The 17,597-nt window shown below is 50.0% G+C and overlaps 3 protein-coding genes across 3 annotated transcripts in view; 2 read left to right on the top strand and 1 right to left on the bottom strand.

Annotated features, from left to right (window-relative positions):
• Znf318 (zinc finger protein 318) overlaps positions 1–14,486 on the top strand; it is a 51,218-nt gene extending 36,732 nt beyond the window's left edge. The window contains exon 9 of the mRNA XM_028766531.1: positions 14,403–14,486. The gene's annotated coding sequence lies outside the window, so the exon portion shown is untranslated. The remainder of the gene's footprint in view (positions 1–14,402) is intronic.
• Crip3 (cysteine rich protein 3) lies at positions 4,008–9,962 on the top strand. Its single transcript, XM_028766696.1, has 9 exons — positions 4,008–4,021; positions 4,547–4,634; positions 7,356–7,517; positions 7,911–7,968; positions 8,063–8,194; positions 8,908–8,979; positions 9,110–9,204; positions 9,294–9,351; positions 9,515–9,962. Exons 1-9 carry the CDS (start codon positions 4,008–4,010, stop codon positions 9,574–9,576), a joined length of 741 nt encoding a protein of 246 aa, XP_028622529.1. The 3' UTR covers positions 9,577–9,962.
• Positions 10,321–16,082, bottom strand: Slc22a7 (solute carrier family 22 member 7). Its single transcript, XM_028766695.1, has 10 exons — positions 15,602–16,082; positions 14,924–15,027; positions 14,680–14,834; positions 14,420–14,588; positions 12,991–13,114; positions 12,443–12,552; positions 11,784–11,998; positions 11,570–11,678; positions 11,148–11,354; positions 10,321–10,729 (listed from the first exon to the last, which is right to left on the bottom strand). Exons 1-10 carry the CDS (start codon positions 15,992–15,994, stop codon positions 10,321–10,323), a joined length of 1,995 nt encoding a protein of 664 aa, XP_028622528.1. The 5' UTR covers positions 15,995–16,082.
• Positions 16,083–17,597: the final 1,515 nt, after the last annotated feature.

The raw sequence follows: 17,597 nt of genomic DNA, 5'->3' as shown, positions 1-17,597 counted from the left end.
CTAAAATGCGCTTAGATAGGGCTTTTATAAGCCTGCCTTAGATACTGTGGGCCGAGTACCATAGGAGCAAGGGCAGCCAGAACCCAATTAAACGTAGCTTAACCTAGCCCTTTAAACACCTGTGATCATTGACATTCCATCTATAACAGTTACAGAACTATCCAAAAAAAAAAAAGTTAGCCTAATTTTGCTGCTGATTTGTAAATCCAGTCCCTTTTAGAGTCCTGGACATGTAGTTTACTGTCCAGTTCTATGGTTTTGTTAACTTTCAGAAACACCCACAACACTATAAACATTAACCTAAGAAGAATATGTCTAACTGAAGCCGTGAGATGAGAAGTACCTCAGGGCCTTTTGCTATGGAGAGGTTTCTAAAGCACAATCTGCTGTAGCCCGTGGAAAAAACTGGGGTCAGATGGCCACCCCTTGCTCACCACTTTCTCCATTAGCTGTTAAATTCCTCATCCTAGGGACAGTCAAGGGTTTTGGTCCCTAGCCCTCATTTTGGATTGTGATTCTTGTTACATGCCAGCTCACTGGCTGCTTACACCTCAGTTCTCCATGGTGTCTGGACTCCATGACTGTGGTAGGCCAAGGGGACGAGAACATTTCTTAATAATGCTTTCCCATTATGTTTTTATTTAATATGCTGGAATCCACATACATGAAAATGATAACTGGCTGGCTAGTGGTAGCGCACGCCTTTGATCCCAGTACTCAGGAGGCAGAGGCAGACGGGTCTCTGAGTTTAACTGAGTTTTAACAGTTCTACAGACTGAGTTCCAGGACAGCCAGATGGACACAGGGAAACCCTGTCTCCAAAGCCAAACCAAACCAAAAGCCTGTAAGGGGGAGATGGTGCCGGGAAACACGAGAAAGATATCGGATCAACCATGGACTCAAGCTCCATACAATTTAGGGATCGCTGACTGTAAGAAAGCAAATCAGTCAGTCTTTCTCAGTCTATCTCTTCCCTTTCTTCCTCCCTCTCTGCTAGGGGAGGAGCAGGGGGTGTGTGCTGTCTGTGTCTGGTGTGTGTGTGTGTGTGTGTCTGTGTGGTGTGTGTGTCTGGTGTGTGTGTGTATGTGGTGTGTGTGTCTGTGTGGTGTGTGTGTGTGTGTGGTGTGTGTGTATGTGGTGTGTGTGTATGTGGTGTGTGTGTCTGTGTGGCGTGTGTGTGTGTGTGTGTGTGGTGTGTGTGTGTATGTGGTGTGTGTGTCTGTGTGGTGTGTGTGTGTGGTGTGTGTGTGTATGTGGTGTGTGTGTCTGTGTGGTGTGTGTGTGTGTGGTGTGTGTGTATGTGGTGTGTGTGTCTGTGTGGTGTGTGTGTGTGTGTGGTGTGTGTGTATGTGGTGTGTGTGTCTGTGTGGCGTGTGTGTGTGTGTGTGTGTGGTGTGTGTGTGTGTGGTGGATGCTGAGATGCTGGGGACTGAGCACAGTACCTTGTGCACATTAGGCATGAATCCTATTACTAAGTGACATTCTCTACTCTTTTTTTTTTTTATTAAGGAAAAAGTAGAGCTCTCTAGTTTAAGAGCTAATACAGAGAGAAAACACAAGTAATAGTGGCAATAAGAGTTTTTAAAAACAGGTGATTTTTCACTAACTTATTAGAACTGAGTTATTTTCTTTTCAAAAGTTTTTGAGTCAATTGTTTTTTAATTTATTGACTATCCATGAATATGAGTGTTTTGCTTGCATGTATGTCTGTGTACCACATGTGTGTCTGCAGAAGTCAAAAGAGGGCATTGGGTACCCTGGAACCAGAGTTATGGATGGTTTTGAGCTGCCATGTGGATGCTGGGAATTGAACCCCTGAATCTACAAGAACAAGTGTCCTCAACCACCGAGTCATCACTAGATCTCTAATCAATTAAAGTTTTATAAAGTTGCCTAGAACGAAGTTCGTTGGCGTTTTGTTTTTGCTTAGGTGGCATGCTGTCACAGTCAGGCCAGGATCTCCTGTGCAGCCCAGACTGACCTCCGTTTGCCAGTCTTCTGTCTGATGAGCCTTTTGAGTGAGGGGTTTATAGACGCTTGCCACATGTCTAGCTCAAAGTTCTCGGCATTGCTTTAGAAGTCACAAGCATATGGTCTACATGAGCGAGTCTAGGGACATAAAGTTAGTGTTTATAATTGTCATCAAACTGCCTGCAAAGGTGGCCAAACACATAAGAGCCGTGACACACGCGTGCAGCTTTGTAGTTTTTATACTTTGCACCACACTTCCCCACATTCTCTTGTCTGCCACACAGTTAATGAGACACATAATTTGTGCTACAAAGCTAATTACTCTTAATTAGTTTATCTTGTTAATGACTGTAAATAGTAGGAATGGTTTGCTGCCAAAGCAAAATTTCAGGTTTGTTTTTTTTTAATTAGTTACCTGATTATTTTGTTTGGTTTTTTATCTTGTTTTGTTTTGTTTTGTTTTTAAGACATGGTTCCTCTGTGTAGCCCTGGCTGTCCTGGAACTTGCTCTGTAGACCAGGCTGGCCTCGAACTCAGAGATCTGCCTTCCAGGTGTGCTGAGATTAAAATTGTGTTGTAGCACATGTCTTTAATCCCAGTACTCAGGAGGCAGAGCCAGGCAGATCTCTGTGAGTCCAAGGCCAGCCTGGTCTACATAAGCAAGTCCAGGACAGCCAGGGCTCTGTTACACGGAGAAACCCTGTGTACAAAACAAAGCAAGGTGTGTGCTACCACAGCCCAGTGTAGTTATTTGATATTTGTATCAGGTTTAGTTTACTCGTATCGTCTTGCATCTTAACATATTGGTAGTCGTGTGCTGAAAGAAATTTGCTGCATAGTTGGGAATATAAGGCAGTGGGAGGAGAGCACTTGCCTGGCATGTTCAATCCCTGAGTTCATGCCTAAGTGCTGCCAAAAAGGAAAAAAGGAACAGAAATGGAAACAGACCTTGCAGTCAGGCAGCTGAACTTCCCTTGCTCTGTGGCCTTTCTTGTCTTGCGTCCTCCTGGTCCCCTCTTCTCCATCTCTCTTCCGGTAGTGCCAGCTCTCACACCCAAGGGAGCTTGTGTGTAGAGTTCCACTCTCATTCACTAACATACAGTAGCCATTGAGCATTAGGTGCAAGACCTCGAGCAAGGCACTGGAAATGCTGCTCTGGTCCTTACACTGATGGCGTTTACTGACTGAGGAGGTAGACAGCTTCAATTTGGTTGTGTGGAGGGGTGTGAACAGGAAGTTGGCGGACCTATCTTACTTCTGGACTATACTGTAACTTCTGATAAAGATGGTACATAAGGCTCCACTTGCCTTTTAGTTTTTAATCATTCAGGTCCAGCTGTTTGGGGCAGGGCTCTGTCCACCCTCCAGCAGAGGGTGGTGCTATAGGAAAGTCCCTAGTGCTCACAGCTAGGTATTGGATACACGGAGGGGAGCTGAGGTCAGGCAGGAGCTGGGAAAGAGGTACAGACAGCAGCATCCAGGGATTGTTTTTGTGGTTCACCCTGCTGTAGCATTAATACTGCGTTCCTTTTATCACTGACTAATGTCCTATACCATTGATACTGCTTTAGTTTGCTTTCTATCGCTGTGATAAACACCATGACCAAAAATAATGAGGAGGAGAAGGTTTATTTCATCCTTGAACTTACAGTACTTCATGAAGGGAAATCAGTGAAGGGACTCAGACAAGACCCTGGAGGCAGGAACTGAAGCAGAACCACGGAATGCTACTTAGTGGTTTGTTCTCTATAGCTTCTCAGCCTGCTTTCTTATCCCTCCAGGACACCTGCCCAAGGATGCCACCACCCAAGTGGGCTAGGCCCTCCCATGTCAATCATTGGCACACCTACAAGACACTCTAATGGAGGCAGTTCCTCAGTTGAACTTCCATCTCCCCAGGCGATCCTAGCTTTGTGTCAAATTGACAAAAACTGACTAGTACGTGTAGATGCCACGTGCTACGTGCTGTTGATGCATTTATCAGTTGATGGGCTTTAGAGTTTTCCCATCGCTCATCTATTACAACTAGTCTGGGTATGACCATTAAAATGTAAGTTTTTATGTGAACATAGTTCTTTCTAAAATATCTAAATTTTTACTATTTTAAAAGTTACCAAAAATAAACAACAAAGCCCACCAGACCAAAGACTGCACAACTCAGTGAACTTGCATCCAGTAAGAGAGGGCTGGGGGCTTTATGCTGACTTTAGATTTTCTCTGTCAAACATATTTCTATGTGCTTGTCAGCTACAAAAATGAAAACAAAAAATAGTTTTGGTGGCAGGTATATTTTCTTTTTTTTTAGGACTTATAAAATGTCTGTGCGTGTTTCGCCTGCTGATATGTCTGCCCACCTTCTGTAGGCTGCGGCTCTTGGACCCCTTGGAACTTGAGTTAGCAGTTGGTTAACCATGTGGGTGCTGGGAATCAAACCAAAGTCCTGGAGGAGAAAGTCAGTGCTTCTAACCATGAGTCACCTCTCCATTCCTTGAACATGTGTTTCACTTCTCTTTGGTTATAGCTACAGTGGAATGAAGCGCTGATAATGGTAACCTTTTTGAGAAACTGTTTTCAGGTGTGATTTCACCATTTTACATCAGCACCAACAGTGTATAAGGATCCGGTTTTGCCAAATCTTTGCCAACCCAATAACAACCATCCGAGTAGTGGCTTTAAACCAGTCCCATCATGGTCCTGACTTACACTTCCCTAATGAGTAGTGATGGTGACTCAAGAACTTTCAAGTGTTCCTTAAAATACTACTACATTGCTTTGCTTTTGGTTGCTGGAGTTTTGTTTGTTTTACTTTGTTTTTTTTCTGAGATAGGATCTCATATAGCCCAGGCTAGCCTTGGACTCATTTGTAGAGGGAGATGGCCTAGAACTCCCAATCCTGCTTCTACCTTCCAATGTCTAGGATTATACAAATGTATCACCACATCTGGTTTGGGGCTGTGTGTGTTGGGGATGGAGGGGCCCAGTCAGTGTCTCCTCAGTGCTCCTCTTTTGATTTTGAAATGTGGTCACAGGCCAGGTGAAGTGGTGCAGGACTTTACTCGCTGTGCTCAGGAGTCAGAGGCACATGGGTCTCTGTGATTCAAAGCCAACCTGGTTTACAAAGCAAGTTCCAGGACAGCCAGGATTGTTGATGCAAAGAAACACTGCCTCAAAGAACCAAAAAAGAAAGGAAGGGAAATAAAGAAGGAGAGAGGGAGGGAAGGAAGGAGGGAGAGAGGGAAGGAAAGAGGGAGGGAGAAAGGGAGGGAGAGAGGGAAGGAGAGAGGGAAGGAGGGAGAGAAGGAAGGAAAGGAACCACTCACTGAACCCAGAGCTCACTGATTGGCTGATTTGATGGCCAGTAAGCCTAAGGGATCTTCAGGGTGCCTGCCCCTACAAGGGGGTTCCCGGTGTGTGCCATAGCGTCTGGGTTCTAGAGACCCAAGTTCAGGTTCTCAAGATTGCACAGTAGGCATTTTATTAACTGAGGCTACTTGCTGGCCTTAGCTGCCTGTGTTTTTATTTACACGACTTTTATGAATCGTTCCCCACCCCCCATCTGGTTGGGGCTGGAGAGAAGGCTCAGCCGGTTAAGAGCTGATGTTACAACTATTTGTGGCTCCATTTGCAGGGTATCCCACACCTCCTCCTAGTCTCAGTGGGCACTGCATGCTCACAGTGCACCAATATACATGCTAGCAGAACACCTATACCAATAACATTTGTTTTGTTTTGTTTTTGTTTGTTTGTTTTTGTTTTGTTTTGTTTTGTTTTTCGAGACAGGGTTTCTCTGTGTAGCCCTGGCTGTCCTGGAACTCACTCTGTAGACCAGGCTGGCCTCAAACTCAGAAATCCGCCTGCCTCTGCCTCCCAAGTGCTGGGTTAACCAATAACATTTGTAAGACATCTTTTTAAAAAATCTCATCTGAATAACTACATAACTAGTAAAAAAAATTAATATTTATAATAAAGTCTGCTTTAAAAGTTAAAACACATTCTACAACTTAAATTTATTCTATCATTGATTTGGGGGCAGTGGTTTCTTAAAGGAGTTTTCATTTTTAAATTAATTTTGTTATTTGTCTGTTTCACACATGTAGTCTGTAATGTCGTCTGATTTCTGCCATCCTACACACTGTCTCTTGTCTCTTTTCAACACCACCACTTGGCTACCTACTAGTCCCTTCCAAGGGTCATCATTTTCAGGCTTGGGTTTTGTTCTGTGACCCATTTAGTTTGACCAGAGCCATCTATGTGACCACTGGCTTGGAACTGTCCATCATGTTCTGGTGCGGTCATCAGTGACTCCACAACATTTTAAACTCTTAGGTTAGAAATATGTGGCTGGTGTTTAACCTTCAAATTTAACAAAGATGATAATCTTATGAGCAGGCCATTGACTGACTATGCAGGAGCACATTGGGGACTTTCAGACTGGGCTATGAGTTCCAATTCTTATTACAACCCTGTGCCATGGAGACTATTACCATGTTACTACTACTACACACACACACACATACACACACACACACACACATACACACACACATACACACACACACATACACACACATACACACACACATACACACACACACACATACACACATACACATACACGCACACATACATACACACATACACAAACACATACATACACACACATACACACACACACACACACACACATACATATACATATATGGTTTAGCAAAGAAGCGCTTCACATGCCCTTGCTCTCGGCCCAGCTCCACTAAGGAGGAATTAAACCACTTAAAGAATGCCTGCCTGGCCAGGCAGTGGTGGCGCACGCCTTTCATCCCAGCACTTGGGAGGCAGAGGCAGGCGGATTTCTGAGTTTGAGAGTTTGAGGCTAGCCTGGTCTACAGAGTGAGTTCCAGGACAGCCAGGGCTACACAGAGAAACCCTGTCTCAAAAAACCAAACCAAAAAAAAAAAAAAAGAATGCCTGCCTGGGCCTCTCAGTTCTAAGTTTTCGGTGCCCAATGAGCAGCCACAACTCGTTTGGCTCAACGCTGAAGCTGAATAGTGGGCGGGGCTGGTGGAGGGGCGGGACATACCTGCAGGCGCCTATAGTTGCTGCTTGGGCTAAGCGTCTCGTGAAGAACCATGAGCTGGACTTGTCCACGTTGTCAGCAACCAGTTTACTTCGGTGAGGCTGGGACCGAGGAGGAGTAAAGACAAGCGTGAGCCCCTGGGGCCCCTGTATCTTTGACTGTGTGTTTGTGTGTGTGCTTGAATACGCGGTGCCTGCCACACCTCCAAAAGCCCAAGGCAGGAGGCACGGGGTGGGATGGAGCATCTTCCCGGAGACATAGTCTCCAGGGAGCAAGGCTGTCTGGGCGGGTTTTCCCACAAGGCTGAAAGGGCAGAAGGGGGGTGCCTGGAGCTGGGTTGGACTCCTTGCAGCCCGGATCCACCTTGTTCCTCACAGCTGAGAAAGTGAGCTCCTTAGGCAAGAACTGGCACCGTTTCTGCCTGAAATGTGAGCGCTGTCACAGCATCCTGTCCCCTGGCGGGCATGCAGAGGTGAGGCCTGACCAGGGTGACAGCCCTCTGTCACACTCCTACCCCTATAGACCCCAATTTCCGCCTTGGAAACCTGCCAAAGGCAACCTCAGCGAACAGGTTCAGGGCATCCCACCCATTGAGCCTCATAGGAGCCGCCAGCCTTTGGCAGGCTCAGTGGAGCTGTTGAGCCTTGGTTTGAGGGAGGGGTAAGCAGCTGCTCTGTCTCCCACCGGTACCTTCAACCCCTAGACCACAGTGGCAATCCGACCTGCTAGCCTGTCACCCACCTACCAGATCCATCAGACTAGCTGCAGTGCACATATGCACCTGACAGCCTGTACTAAGAAGGCCTGGACAGGCATGCCCCTTTGGCCTTGAGTGACCCTTCCCTCTGCCTGTGCTTGTGCCCAGCACAACGGGAGGCCATACTGCCACAAGCCTTGCTATGGGGCTCTCTTTGGACCTAGAGGTAAGTTCAAGCCTAGAAGGGGACAGGGGCCACAAACTTTCCCTGTGGCTAGGAACTAGAGCCTGACCTCCATTATTGGGTCTTCTCTCTGCAGGGGTCAACATTGGTGGTGTGGGCTGCTATCTCTACAATCCCCCAACTCCCCCTCCTGCCAGCAGCATTTCCCTCAGCCCCATCTACTTTAGCCCCCCCAGGCCAAGGACTGGCCTTCCCCGGGCCAAGAAAAGTAAGTGAAGGCAGGGGTCAGTTGTTGTGTTCCTTCTGACTCTTCCGCAGGCTGCAGCAGACACTAACTGCTCTTGACAGTCTTGTCACTAGCCCTGTTTTTCTGCTCTCATGTGAGTTGAGTTTCAAAGGTAAATTGGACAGATAGTATGATCAGCCTCATTTTACAAGACATGCTCAGAAAAGACAGATGACCACTAATCAGAAGCAAGGCTGGCCTGGAAATTGGACCCCTTCCCCCAGACAGGACATAGGAGGAAAGACCTAAAGTGAGGGCTACTTAGGATGGGGCCAAGTCCTCAGAATCTTCTCTAGTGCCTGTCCCTTCCTCATGCTCCCGTAGTGGGCAGTGACACCATGCTCCTCACCACCTGACACCGCTGCCCTGGCCAGCTCCTATATCAGCTCAGGTTTCCTATGCTTGAGTTACTACCAACACTGAGCCACTGAACTGGTGGGCTCCTGAGGCCCTGAGAGGAGGAGGAGGAGGAGGAGAAGGAGAAGGAGAAGGAAGAGGAGGAGGAGGAGGAGGAAGAGGAGGAGGACGCAGGTGATCCCTAATGAAGAGGATGACTCGGGTTCAATGAGTCAGAAAGGACTGTGCGCTGCCAGGGGTGGGAGGTGGGGGTGGGAATGAGGACAGTGCTGTGTAAGGCAGGGGCTAGAGGGCCTGTCGTCCAGCACAGCCCCATCTGGAGCCTCTTCCCATTAAAGGCCCTCCCTACTTGAAGACATTCACTGGGGAGACATCACTGTGCCCTGGATGTGGGGATCCTGTCTATTTCGGTAAGTGACAACAGAAAGCTTGGAGAGGAACACTGTTTAGGCAACAGAGGGTAGGGAGGTGATTCGAGGCAGGTAGTTGTCCCTGCCCCGCCCCTAGAATGGAAAAACCACCACTGTTCTCCGCCAACAGCTGAGAAGGTGATGTCTTTGGGCAGAAATTGGCACCGACCCTGCCTGCGGTGCCAACGCTGCAGGAAGACTCTGACTGCTGGGGGTCACGCGGAGGTGAACAGGGCAGGAAAGGAGGCTGTGCTGGGAGGAGGGCGTCTAGACGTAGGAGGAGAGGCTGAGACGACTCTTCTTCTATGTTCCAGCATGACGGCATGCCGTACTGCCACATCCCCTGCTATGGATACCTGTTTGGCCCCAAAGGTGGGCAACCTGACCCCAGACACTGGGCCTAAAGTGTTGCGGCCTATGAGAATGTGTGGACAACTTCCCTTGTGGTCAGACATCTAGGACCCTCCCTTCCCTACAGTCCTCGACCCAACTCCCTTTCCACCAAAGCCCTTGGTGACAGGGCTCTCTCCTTCAGGTGTGAACATTGGCGATGTGGGCTGCTACATCTATGACCCAGTGGACATAAGATCCAAATGAGCCATCCACAGGCGTGACTGGCTTCCCTCAATCTCCTCCTCAGTCCACTGGACACTCTGGAACTCTCTAGTCCTTTGGGGAGGAAGAAGGTGAAATCCTGGGGGCCTGGGCCTAGGCTCTGTGGTAGACCTGAGTCTAGACTGTCTCTGCCAATTCTTTTTTATCCTATCTGGATAACCCCCACCACACACACACACACACACACACACACACACACACACAGACACACACAGACAGACAGACACACACACTCTCACACTCTTAGAGTGGTGGTTGCCTGGGTTCCCAGTTCCTTCTCCCAGCAGTGTTTGAGCTTCAAAGCATATTTATAAAGGTCATCGAGTTCTTTAGCTTCTCTAATAAAATGTTGACCCCGATACCTTCAATTCTTTTTTTGTTTTGTTTTTCTAGACAGGTCTCTTAGTGCAGCCCTGACTGTCCTGGAACTAGCTTTGTAGCCTGGGGCTGGGCTCAAACTCACAGATCTGCATGCCTCTGCCTCGTGAGTGCTGGAATTAAAGGTGTGCACCACTACTCACTAGCTCACCTTCTTTGAGTATGAAGCCTAGACAATGATTTGGGGGTAGGGGTACAAGGTAGTCCTGGCAACAAGAAAATATCTACTTCCCCTGGCTCTAGAACTGGGCAGATCCTAGCCTCGCACTGTAGGTAGCACACTCACCAGCCTCATGGGGACTGTAAGTACCCATAGCACTGTTCTTAGCATTCCTAGGACCACCTTGTTCAGTTTGACAGTATGTCCTGTCTACTAGGAGGTTTCACTACCCCCTCCCCCCCCACTATCATTGGGGAATGCACAGTGGCAGAGCTGGAATCGGAACTGAGGGTCAAGTCAATGGCTTCCCATCTGAGGATTTCCCCCAATCTCACTGCTGCTCCAACCCATGAGCATCTATCTTTATTTACAGAAGCCTGCCACTGTGACAGGAGTGCCCAGAATCCCCAGCAGCCCAGTGCTGCGGGAGGTTGTCCTGCCGTTGAGATGGATGAACACAGGCAGCCAGTACCAGTAGCAGCTCCATCCTTATGCAGAGGAATTGATGTCCCAGTCACAAGAGCCTGCCTTCTGTTTCCAGCTCCTGTGGAGCGCTGTCCCCAGTCCAACTCAGTGCTAAACCTGTGTATCTTCCTCCTGAGTACTGGACAGGACAATAAGGAAGGTGTCAGGAACATGGTAGAGGGTTAGTCCTGGAGCCTACAAGGACTGGCTCAGGGCTGTCACAGCTCCTCAAATATAAGCACACATAGCTCCCACAAATAAGTCATGTGTCTGGACATACTCTTGGTGTATAGGCATAGTTCAACGTGCACATGTGCATCTCTTTCTGGGCATTTGTGAATATATAAAGGTATGTACAGGCTCATGTATGATTTTATATAAATATTGTATACATACCAGAGTATTCACCCCGAAACATTCACCTGTGCACATATGTACAGGTACCAAGTGTAGTTCTGCAACTGTCTTCCCCTTTGCATCCTAAGTGTCAAGGACTTAGACATCTGAATCCACAAATCACACACACACACACACACACACACACACATACCTCTTTCTTTCCACATCCTTTATGGTCTCTGGCAGCTGTGCCGTCTTCGTCTCAGGCAGCAGGAGTACAGTGCAGGCAGCCAGCAGGGCAATCCCCCCGTAAACAAGTTTGGGCAGCAACAGCCACACTCTGTCCAGCAAGGCTGCCAGTGGGGCCAGAGAGGCTCCTAGCCGGCCCACGAACGAAGTGAGTCCCAATCCTGTCTGTCTGTTCAGGAAAGGATGAAGGGGCCACACATCACAAGGCTCCCATCTTATGCGGGCAACCCCTGATACTGGCTTCCCAGCACAGAAGATAAAATTCCCTGTGCACTCCAAGATTTGAAACACGAAGTATCTGGCTGTAGCTAAAGAATGGGTGGGCAGTGTGTGAATGCAGACACTTAGGTTAAGGCAGGTCAGTCACCTGGGTCTTCAACTTACCTGAGCACAGTAGGGTACAACTCAGACGTGAACAGGTAGGCTGTAGTAAAGGCAGTTTCAGAAAAACCTTTCCCCATCACCACTAGAGCAGTGATCCAGGTCTTGTTATCTGTAGGAAAAGGGATTCCTCAGTGAAGGGATGTTGCCAGGAGGCCCCCGGATGTGAGGCAGAGTCCCCACAGAGGGCAGAGCCTAACCGCCAGACCTGGCTTACTTGAGGATACCACCAGGCTAATGCCAAAGGTCAGAGCAGCACACAGCAGCATCCCAGCCTCCGTGAGACGGCGTCCCACAAGACGCACAAGGAAGTAGGTCGAAATTTTGGAGGGCAGCTCCACAGCACCGAACAGCAGCTGCGACTGGTACACGTTCAGCCCCAGACCGGACAGGTCCAGAGTCAAGCCATAGTAGGAAAAGTTCACTCCAAACCTGAACAGAATTGCAGAGTCCCTCAAGAGCCATCTCCTGCCCAGCCTCTCCTGCCACTTGGCTCTTCAGAGATGGCAGCCTAGGATCACCCCCTCCCTCACCCCTAGCCACCCATAATCCCCAAGTAGATACCAGTGGCCAAAGTGCCTTTACCCCGATCTCAGTAGCAACCCTGTGACAAGGGAACTAACAGCAACCCTTTCATCTCACAAAAACAGATGTTAAGGATCAGAGTGGTAAGACAGTTGTCCAGGGTCACACAGCAAGGAAGTTACAGAGCCTGAAGTTGAGCCACATGTCTCTGCTGCCTACTCCACTGAACCTGTAGTAGTCAGATTTCCCCTTCCCGTCCCCAAGATGATCTTCCTACCCTCCCCAGTTACACTCTCGGCCCCTCCCTTCCATACCCTCAGTCCACCAGACACAGCTCTTACCCCCTCTTACCACATCACCATGGAGCACAGCAAGATACGTCTGAGCTGCGATGTCCGGAACAGGTCTGAGTATGAGGGTCTCTGCAACACCCTTTCCATGACGACCACTTTGTTCAGGTCCTGGTTGGGAGAGAAAGGAAGATTTCGACTTTAGAGCTTGTCTCAGAAGCCAGTGCGCGCTCTCTGCTTCTCTGTCTCCTTAGCAGTAATGGGTTGGAAGTACACATGGAGAGCTGGGAGTAAGGGATACGGCCCACCAGAGCTAGGCAGGGTATTTTTTTTTTTTTCGAGACAGGGTTTCTCTGTGTAGTCCTGGCTGTCCTGGAACTCACTCTGTAGACCAGGCTGGCCTCGAACTCAGAAATCCTCCTGCCTCTGCCTCCCAAGTGCTGGGATTAAAGGCGTGCGCCACCACTGCCTGGCTTAGGCAGGGTATTCTGAAGCTCGGAGCTCTCCACTTGAGAGAGCTCATATATTGTGGGCCCAGGAGGAGGGGCACTCAGACACAAACTCTCCACCCACCCCTTCGTACTGTCTCTTATATGTCGACACTCTCACCTCCTGGCTCAGGCTGTCCTCACCCACAGGCCGTCCATTGAGCTTGGCACAGCCAAGCAAGTACTTTTTTGCCTCCTCTACACGACCCTGGGTTAGAAGCCACCGTGCAGACTCAGGTACCCACCTAGGGGGAGAAGCCAGAGGACCTGCAGCCAGAAGCCAGCCTTGCAGGCCAGCTCTGCCTCCTGAGATCCCAAGCTGTCCACTTCAGGCTCTCAGTCATGCAGCTCCCTCAGCCTGAAAAGACATCCCTCCCCCAAGTCCCCTACTGCCCAGCCCCAGTTCAGAAGCTGTCTCTTCCCTTACAGCTTGGTTCAGGTCTAGATCCCACCTCCCCCCCACCCCATCCTTCCTTCCTTAGCCGAATTGGTCTTACCCTCAAAACCTTAGCTCCCAGCACCAGCCAACACTTCTTGCAGGAGGATGCAGGATGGAGGCCGGACAGATATACTGATACATGACAACGTCTGACTCTCCATCACTGTATCATCACTATCTCTGTGTCCCCACCGGACCCTTTGAATTCCCATCCCTGTCCCTGCCTCTCTCGGGTCAGTCTGTCTCTTCACATCTGTCCTCTGCTTCCGTGTTGTGTGCTGTCTTCCTTCTACTGGTTTCCATTTTTTTCTGACTTCTCTTAGACCTCTCTCTCTCCCTCTCCCTCTCTCTCCTCCCTCCACCCTCTGTCTCTGTCTCTGCCTCTGTCTCTGTGTGTGTGTGTGTGTGTAGTATGAAGTACACATGTTTGTATATGTGCATGTACATACAGGATCAGGTGACATCATGTGTCTTCTCTGTCACTCTCCATCTTAGATGTTTGAGACAGGCTTTCTCACTGAGCCCGGAATGTGCCTATCCAGGTAGACTGGCTGGCCAGCAGGACCCAGATCCTCTTATCTCTACCTCCCAAGAGATTAGAGCACGACCGTGAACTTCTGATCCTCATGCCTCCACCTCATAAGTGTTGTGAATAAAGACATACACCTCCGTGACTGGTTTATTCAGTACTGGAGATGAACCCAGGGTTTTATGTGTGGTAGGCAAGCACTTTACCAACTGAACCAATCCCCAGCCTATCTCACGGTGTTCTTGTTCTTTCTTTCTTTCTTTGTTCTTATTATTTTTAGTTGAGTGTGTGTATGTGTGTGTATGTATGTATCTGTGTTTGTGTGTGTGTGTCTGTGTATATGCCTATGTGTGTGTGTGTCTCTCTCTCTGCGTCTTTGAGTATGAGCATGTGTGTGTAGCCCACAGAGGCCAGAGGTGTCTGATCCCTGGGAGCTGGACTTACATTCCGTCTGATATGAGTCCTCTGGAAGAGCAGTGTGTGCTAACAGCTAAGCCATCTCTCCAGCCCCATTTTTGAATGTCTAACTAATTGCGCTTTGGTTGTATGTGTCTCCCACTCCCAGCAGCTCGACATTCTCACCAGATACTGATGATGCCTGGGACACATGGCAGGGTGGCAGTTAGCAGAAGCCACCGCCAGCTCCGTATGAGGTACCCGACCAGAGCCAGCAGAAGCACACCTCCTGACCAGAAGAAGCTGCTGATGACCCCAGCCACAGTGCGGTGTTCCACATCCAGCCACTCCAACTCTGGAGACAGAGACAGTTAGCAGGGGGTCGGACAGGTCCGTCTCACCCTGGCAGCCTCCCTCCAGGCCTTGCCCGTGTTTGTCTGCCTCACCTAGTGGTAGCACAATGATGGTGAAACCAGCCAGGGCTGAGCCCGTGAGCATACGGGTGACGACAAACATGACATAGTTGACCGAGGCTGCAGATGCCAGGCCCAGCACCAGGGAGCTCACATAGGCCACCAGCAGAAGCCGGCGCCGGCCAAACCTGCCAAGGATCATGCAAGGTCAGGTCCCCAATGGGGCTTCCTGGATACAGATGATGAGGCCTGTCCCCACACTGGTCCCCTATTTCACCTGTCAGACAAGTATCCATACACCACAGCCCCCACCAGCACCCCGACGAAGAAGCAAGTGGAGGTGATTTTGTTCAGGCCTCTCTGCTGACACACCAGATCCCACTGCAAAGACAAGCAGGGAAAACCTCCTCCATGTCTGAGCCCCTCCCCAGCAGGTACCAGTCCCTCCTCTCTAGGCTCCCAGGCAACTCTGACATTCCAGAAGATACTCTGTCCCTAGCTATCAACCTCAGCATCAGAAAAGGAAGACTTTGCCTCTCCCAAGTCCCAAAGCTCAGCTTTTTCCCACGGAGGTCCATCACCACCACCAGGGAATCCTGTTGCCTGTCTCTCCTTAGAGAGACTCCCACCCACCCTTCCTCTCTGGATGAATCTGGTAGATCTCAGACCTGGGACAGAAATGAGGAAGAGGGGAGAAGTGGAGCCCTCTGCAGTGTCTCTGTCTCTTACTACAGAGATGACCTTCTCAGCCGATGTTCCAACCCCCTGGAGCTGCCTTAGCCCTCGGGTGAATTACAGCAAATGAACTGAGTCCAGCTTTAAAGTCCCAGGCCCTCTACACACAAGGAACAAAAACTCTCAGAGCACAGGAAGGCCATCTCGGGTTCTCACCACCCCCAAGGTAATGGCATGGCCCAAGCCACTCACACATCCCTCACCCTCTGGGCTCAGGTACCTCAGTTACAATGGTGGAGGAGAATTCTGAGCGGTCGTACTCCCAGCCCTGAGAGCAGGGCACCGTGAGGGGCTCACCGGCAGACTCCTCAGAGCTGTACACCTCTGTCCCCGAGGTGACATTGCGGGGAGCCTGGGGATGGGCAAAGCGGAGACAGGAGCTAAAGCTGCCGTCAGCCTCCCGGGGTAGATGGGCTTCCAGCCACAAGTCCTGGTGACTGAGGTTGGCAGGGGCACCAGGCAGGGCACAATGGTGGGCAGGCACGGCGGCCATGAAGACGGGCAGGAAAAAATGCAAGGGGAGGAGCACTCGGGGCAGGGCCATCAGGACCAGATTCCGCAGTTGGAAGGGGCCAAAGCCGCCCACCTTGCCCAGCAGTTCTTCAAAGCTCATGCTCCCCACCCACCAGGTATCCCTCTGTAGTCCCTAGGACCAGACAACCTGCCTGCCGCATAGACTCTTGGACTATGGAGGTGGAAATGGTTGCATTGATGAGTGGAGAGTCTGTAGTCAGAATCCAGCCCTCCGGGGCTGGCCCAGGCCTGGGCCCTCCCCCATCACCCACACGTCTAATGAATCCTACCTGGCTAGCCTAGCTCCTAAGGGAAGGCCACCATTCCCCAGAGGTCATGGCCTTTACTCATTGGAGCTCAGAGACCCGGTAGGGGAGCTAAGGGTTGGCATAGGAGGGCAGCCGGGTGTGGAAAAAGCAGTGAGGCCGGGCTACTCATTAGACCTTCAAAGCTGTGTAAGAGGAACAGGTCCCCTGGGTACAGTGCCTGCTGTCCTGAATGGCCTTTGTCCTATGGAGCTTTTGGTCAACCTTGTCTATTTGCAGGCATGGCACAGTTTGGCCCACAGCCCAGGACTCAGGATGAAGGCTGGGCTCTCCTGGGGTAAGGGAGCCCTCTGATAAACCTCAAGCTTTCCTCAGACCCCTCGCCCATGTCTGGAGTGGATGCCCTGACCTAAGTCTCTCCTGGGACTGTGCTGGCCCTGTGTGGGGTCTCTGGAACTTTCATCTGCAGTCCAGTCTGCTTGTTCAAGAGCATCCTGGATGACCCTTGGAGTACTGGTTTCCAAGAAGTACTTGGAAGAAGGCTCTGTTCCTCCTGACGCCTCAGTTGCCTCTCAGTCTGTGAACCAGGTAGTTTTCCATCAACTTGACACAAGCTAGAGTCAATCAAAGAATGACCCATAGTTAGCTGTAGGCAGGAAAGTCTACAGGGCATTTTCTTAATGACTGATCTATGGGGTAGGACCCAGCCCCAGTCCACTGTGGGAGGAGTCACCCCTAGGCTGGTGCTTCTGGGTTCTCTCAGAAAGCCAGTAGGTGGCACCCTCCATGGCCTCTGCATCAGCTCCTGCCTCCAGGTTTCTTCCCCCGTTTGTGTTCCTTTCCTGATTTCCTTCAGTGATGAACAGTGGTGTGGAAGTGTACATAAACTACATCCTTTCCTTTCCAAGTTACTTTTGGTCATGGTGTTTCATTGCAGCAATAGACACCCAAGGTGCTCACCCTGAGGTAAAGGCAGGGCAGAAGCCACAAGCGCTAACATGCTCTAAGCTGATTCCCCAAATGCCAAAGCGCCATTAGATGTTCTTTGAGAAAAGGCCTATGATACTTTTTAAAACGTTGAAAAGTGCTGATTTACTCTATCTCCCACTCTAAATAAAGCAAACAAGCACAGGGTGGGGACGGACTGAGGCTGTACAGCGGCTAAGCCGCAGAGCATGCAGAGAAAGCATCTGCAGAGAAAGCATCAGGAACCCGGACACACACAGGCCCCAAGCCGCTGAGATGTGTTCCAGCCGGCTCCCGGAGGCCCCAGACACTTCCAGGGAAAGCTCAGAGGAGGGACTGTCTGCAGCGCTCGTGTGTGCTGAAGGGCACATGGTGAGGGCCAGGTCATTCGGTGTGTGCTGACAAGCATGTGGTGAGCGTCTCTGGGAGCAGCGAAGAGGGCCTGCTGCAGGGACAGGCGTGCAGATTCTA

The sequence above is a fragment of the Grammomys surdaster genome, unplaced genomic scaffold, assembly GCF_004785775.1.
Source record: "Grammomys surdaster isolate TR1022 unplaced genomic scaffold, NIH_TR_1.0 169, whole genome shotgun sequence".
NCBI classification, from domain to species: domain Eukaryota; kingdom Metazoa; phylum Chordata; class Mammalia; order Rodentia; family Muridae; genus Grammomys; species Grammomys surdaster.
This window is presented reverse-complemented; position numbering and strand designations above follow the sequence as displayed.

Bases quoted from the DNA above. Each gene is read 5' to 3' on its own strand.
- Crip3 (XM_028766696.1), top strand. The intron at 7,518-7,910 runs GTGAGGCCTGAC...GCTTGTGCCCAG, and splicing joins CCCCTGGCGGGCATGCAGAG to CACAACGGGAGGCCATACTG. The intron at 8,980-9,109 runs GTAAGTGACAAC...CTCCGCCAACAG, and splicing joins TGGGGATCCTGTCTATTTCG to CTGAGAAGGTGATGTCTTTG.
- Slc22a7 (XM_028766695.1), bottom strand. From the start codon at position 15,994: ATGAGCTTTGAAGAACTGCTGGGCAAGGTGGGCGGCTTTGGCCCCTTC. The intron at 11,679-11,783 runs GTAAGCCAGGTC...CTTTTCCTACAG, and splicing joins TAGCCTGGTGGTATCCTCAA to ATAACAAGACCTGGATCACT. The intron at 11,355-11,569 runs GTAAGTTGAAGA...TTTCCTGAACAG, and splicing joins TTGTACCCTACTGTGCTCAG to ACAGACAGGATTGGGACTCA.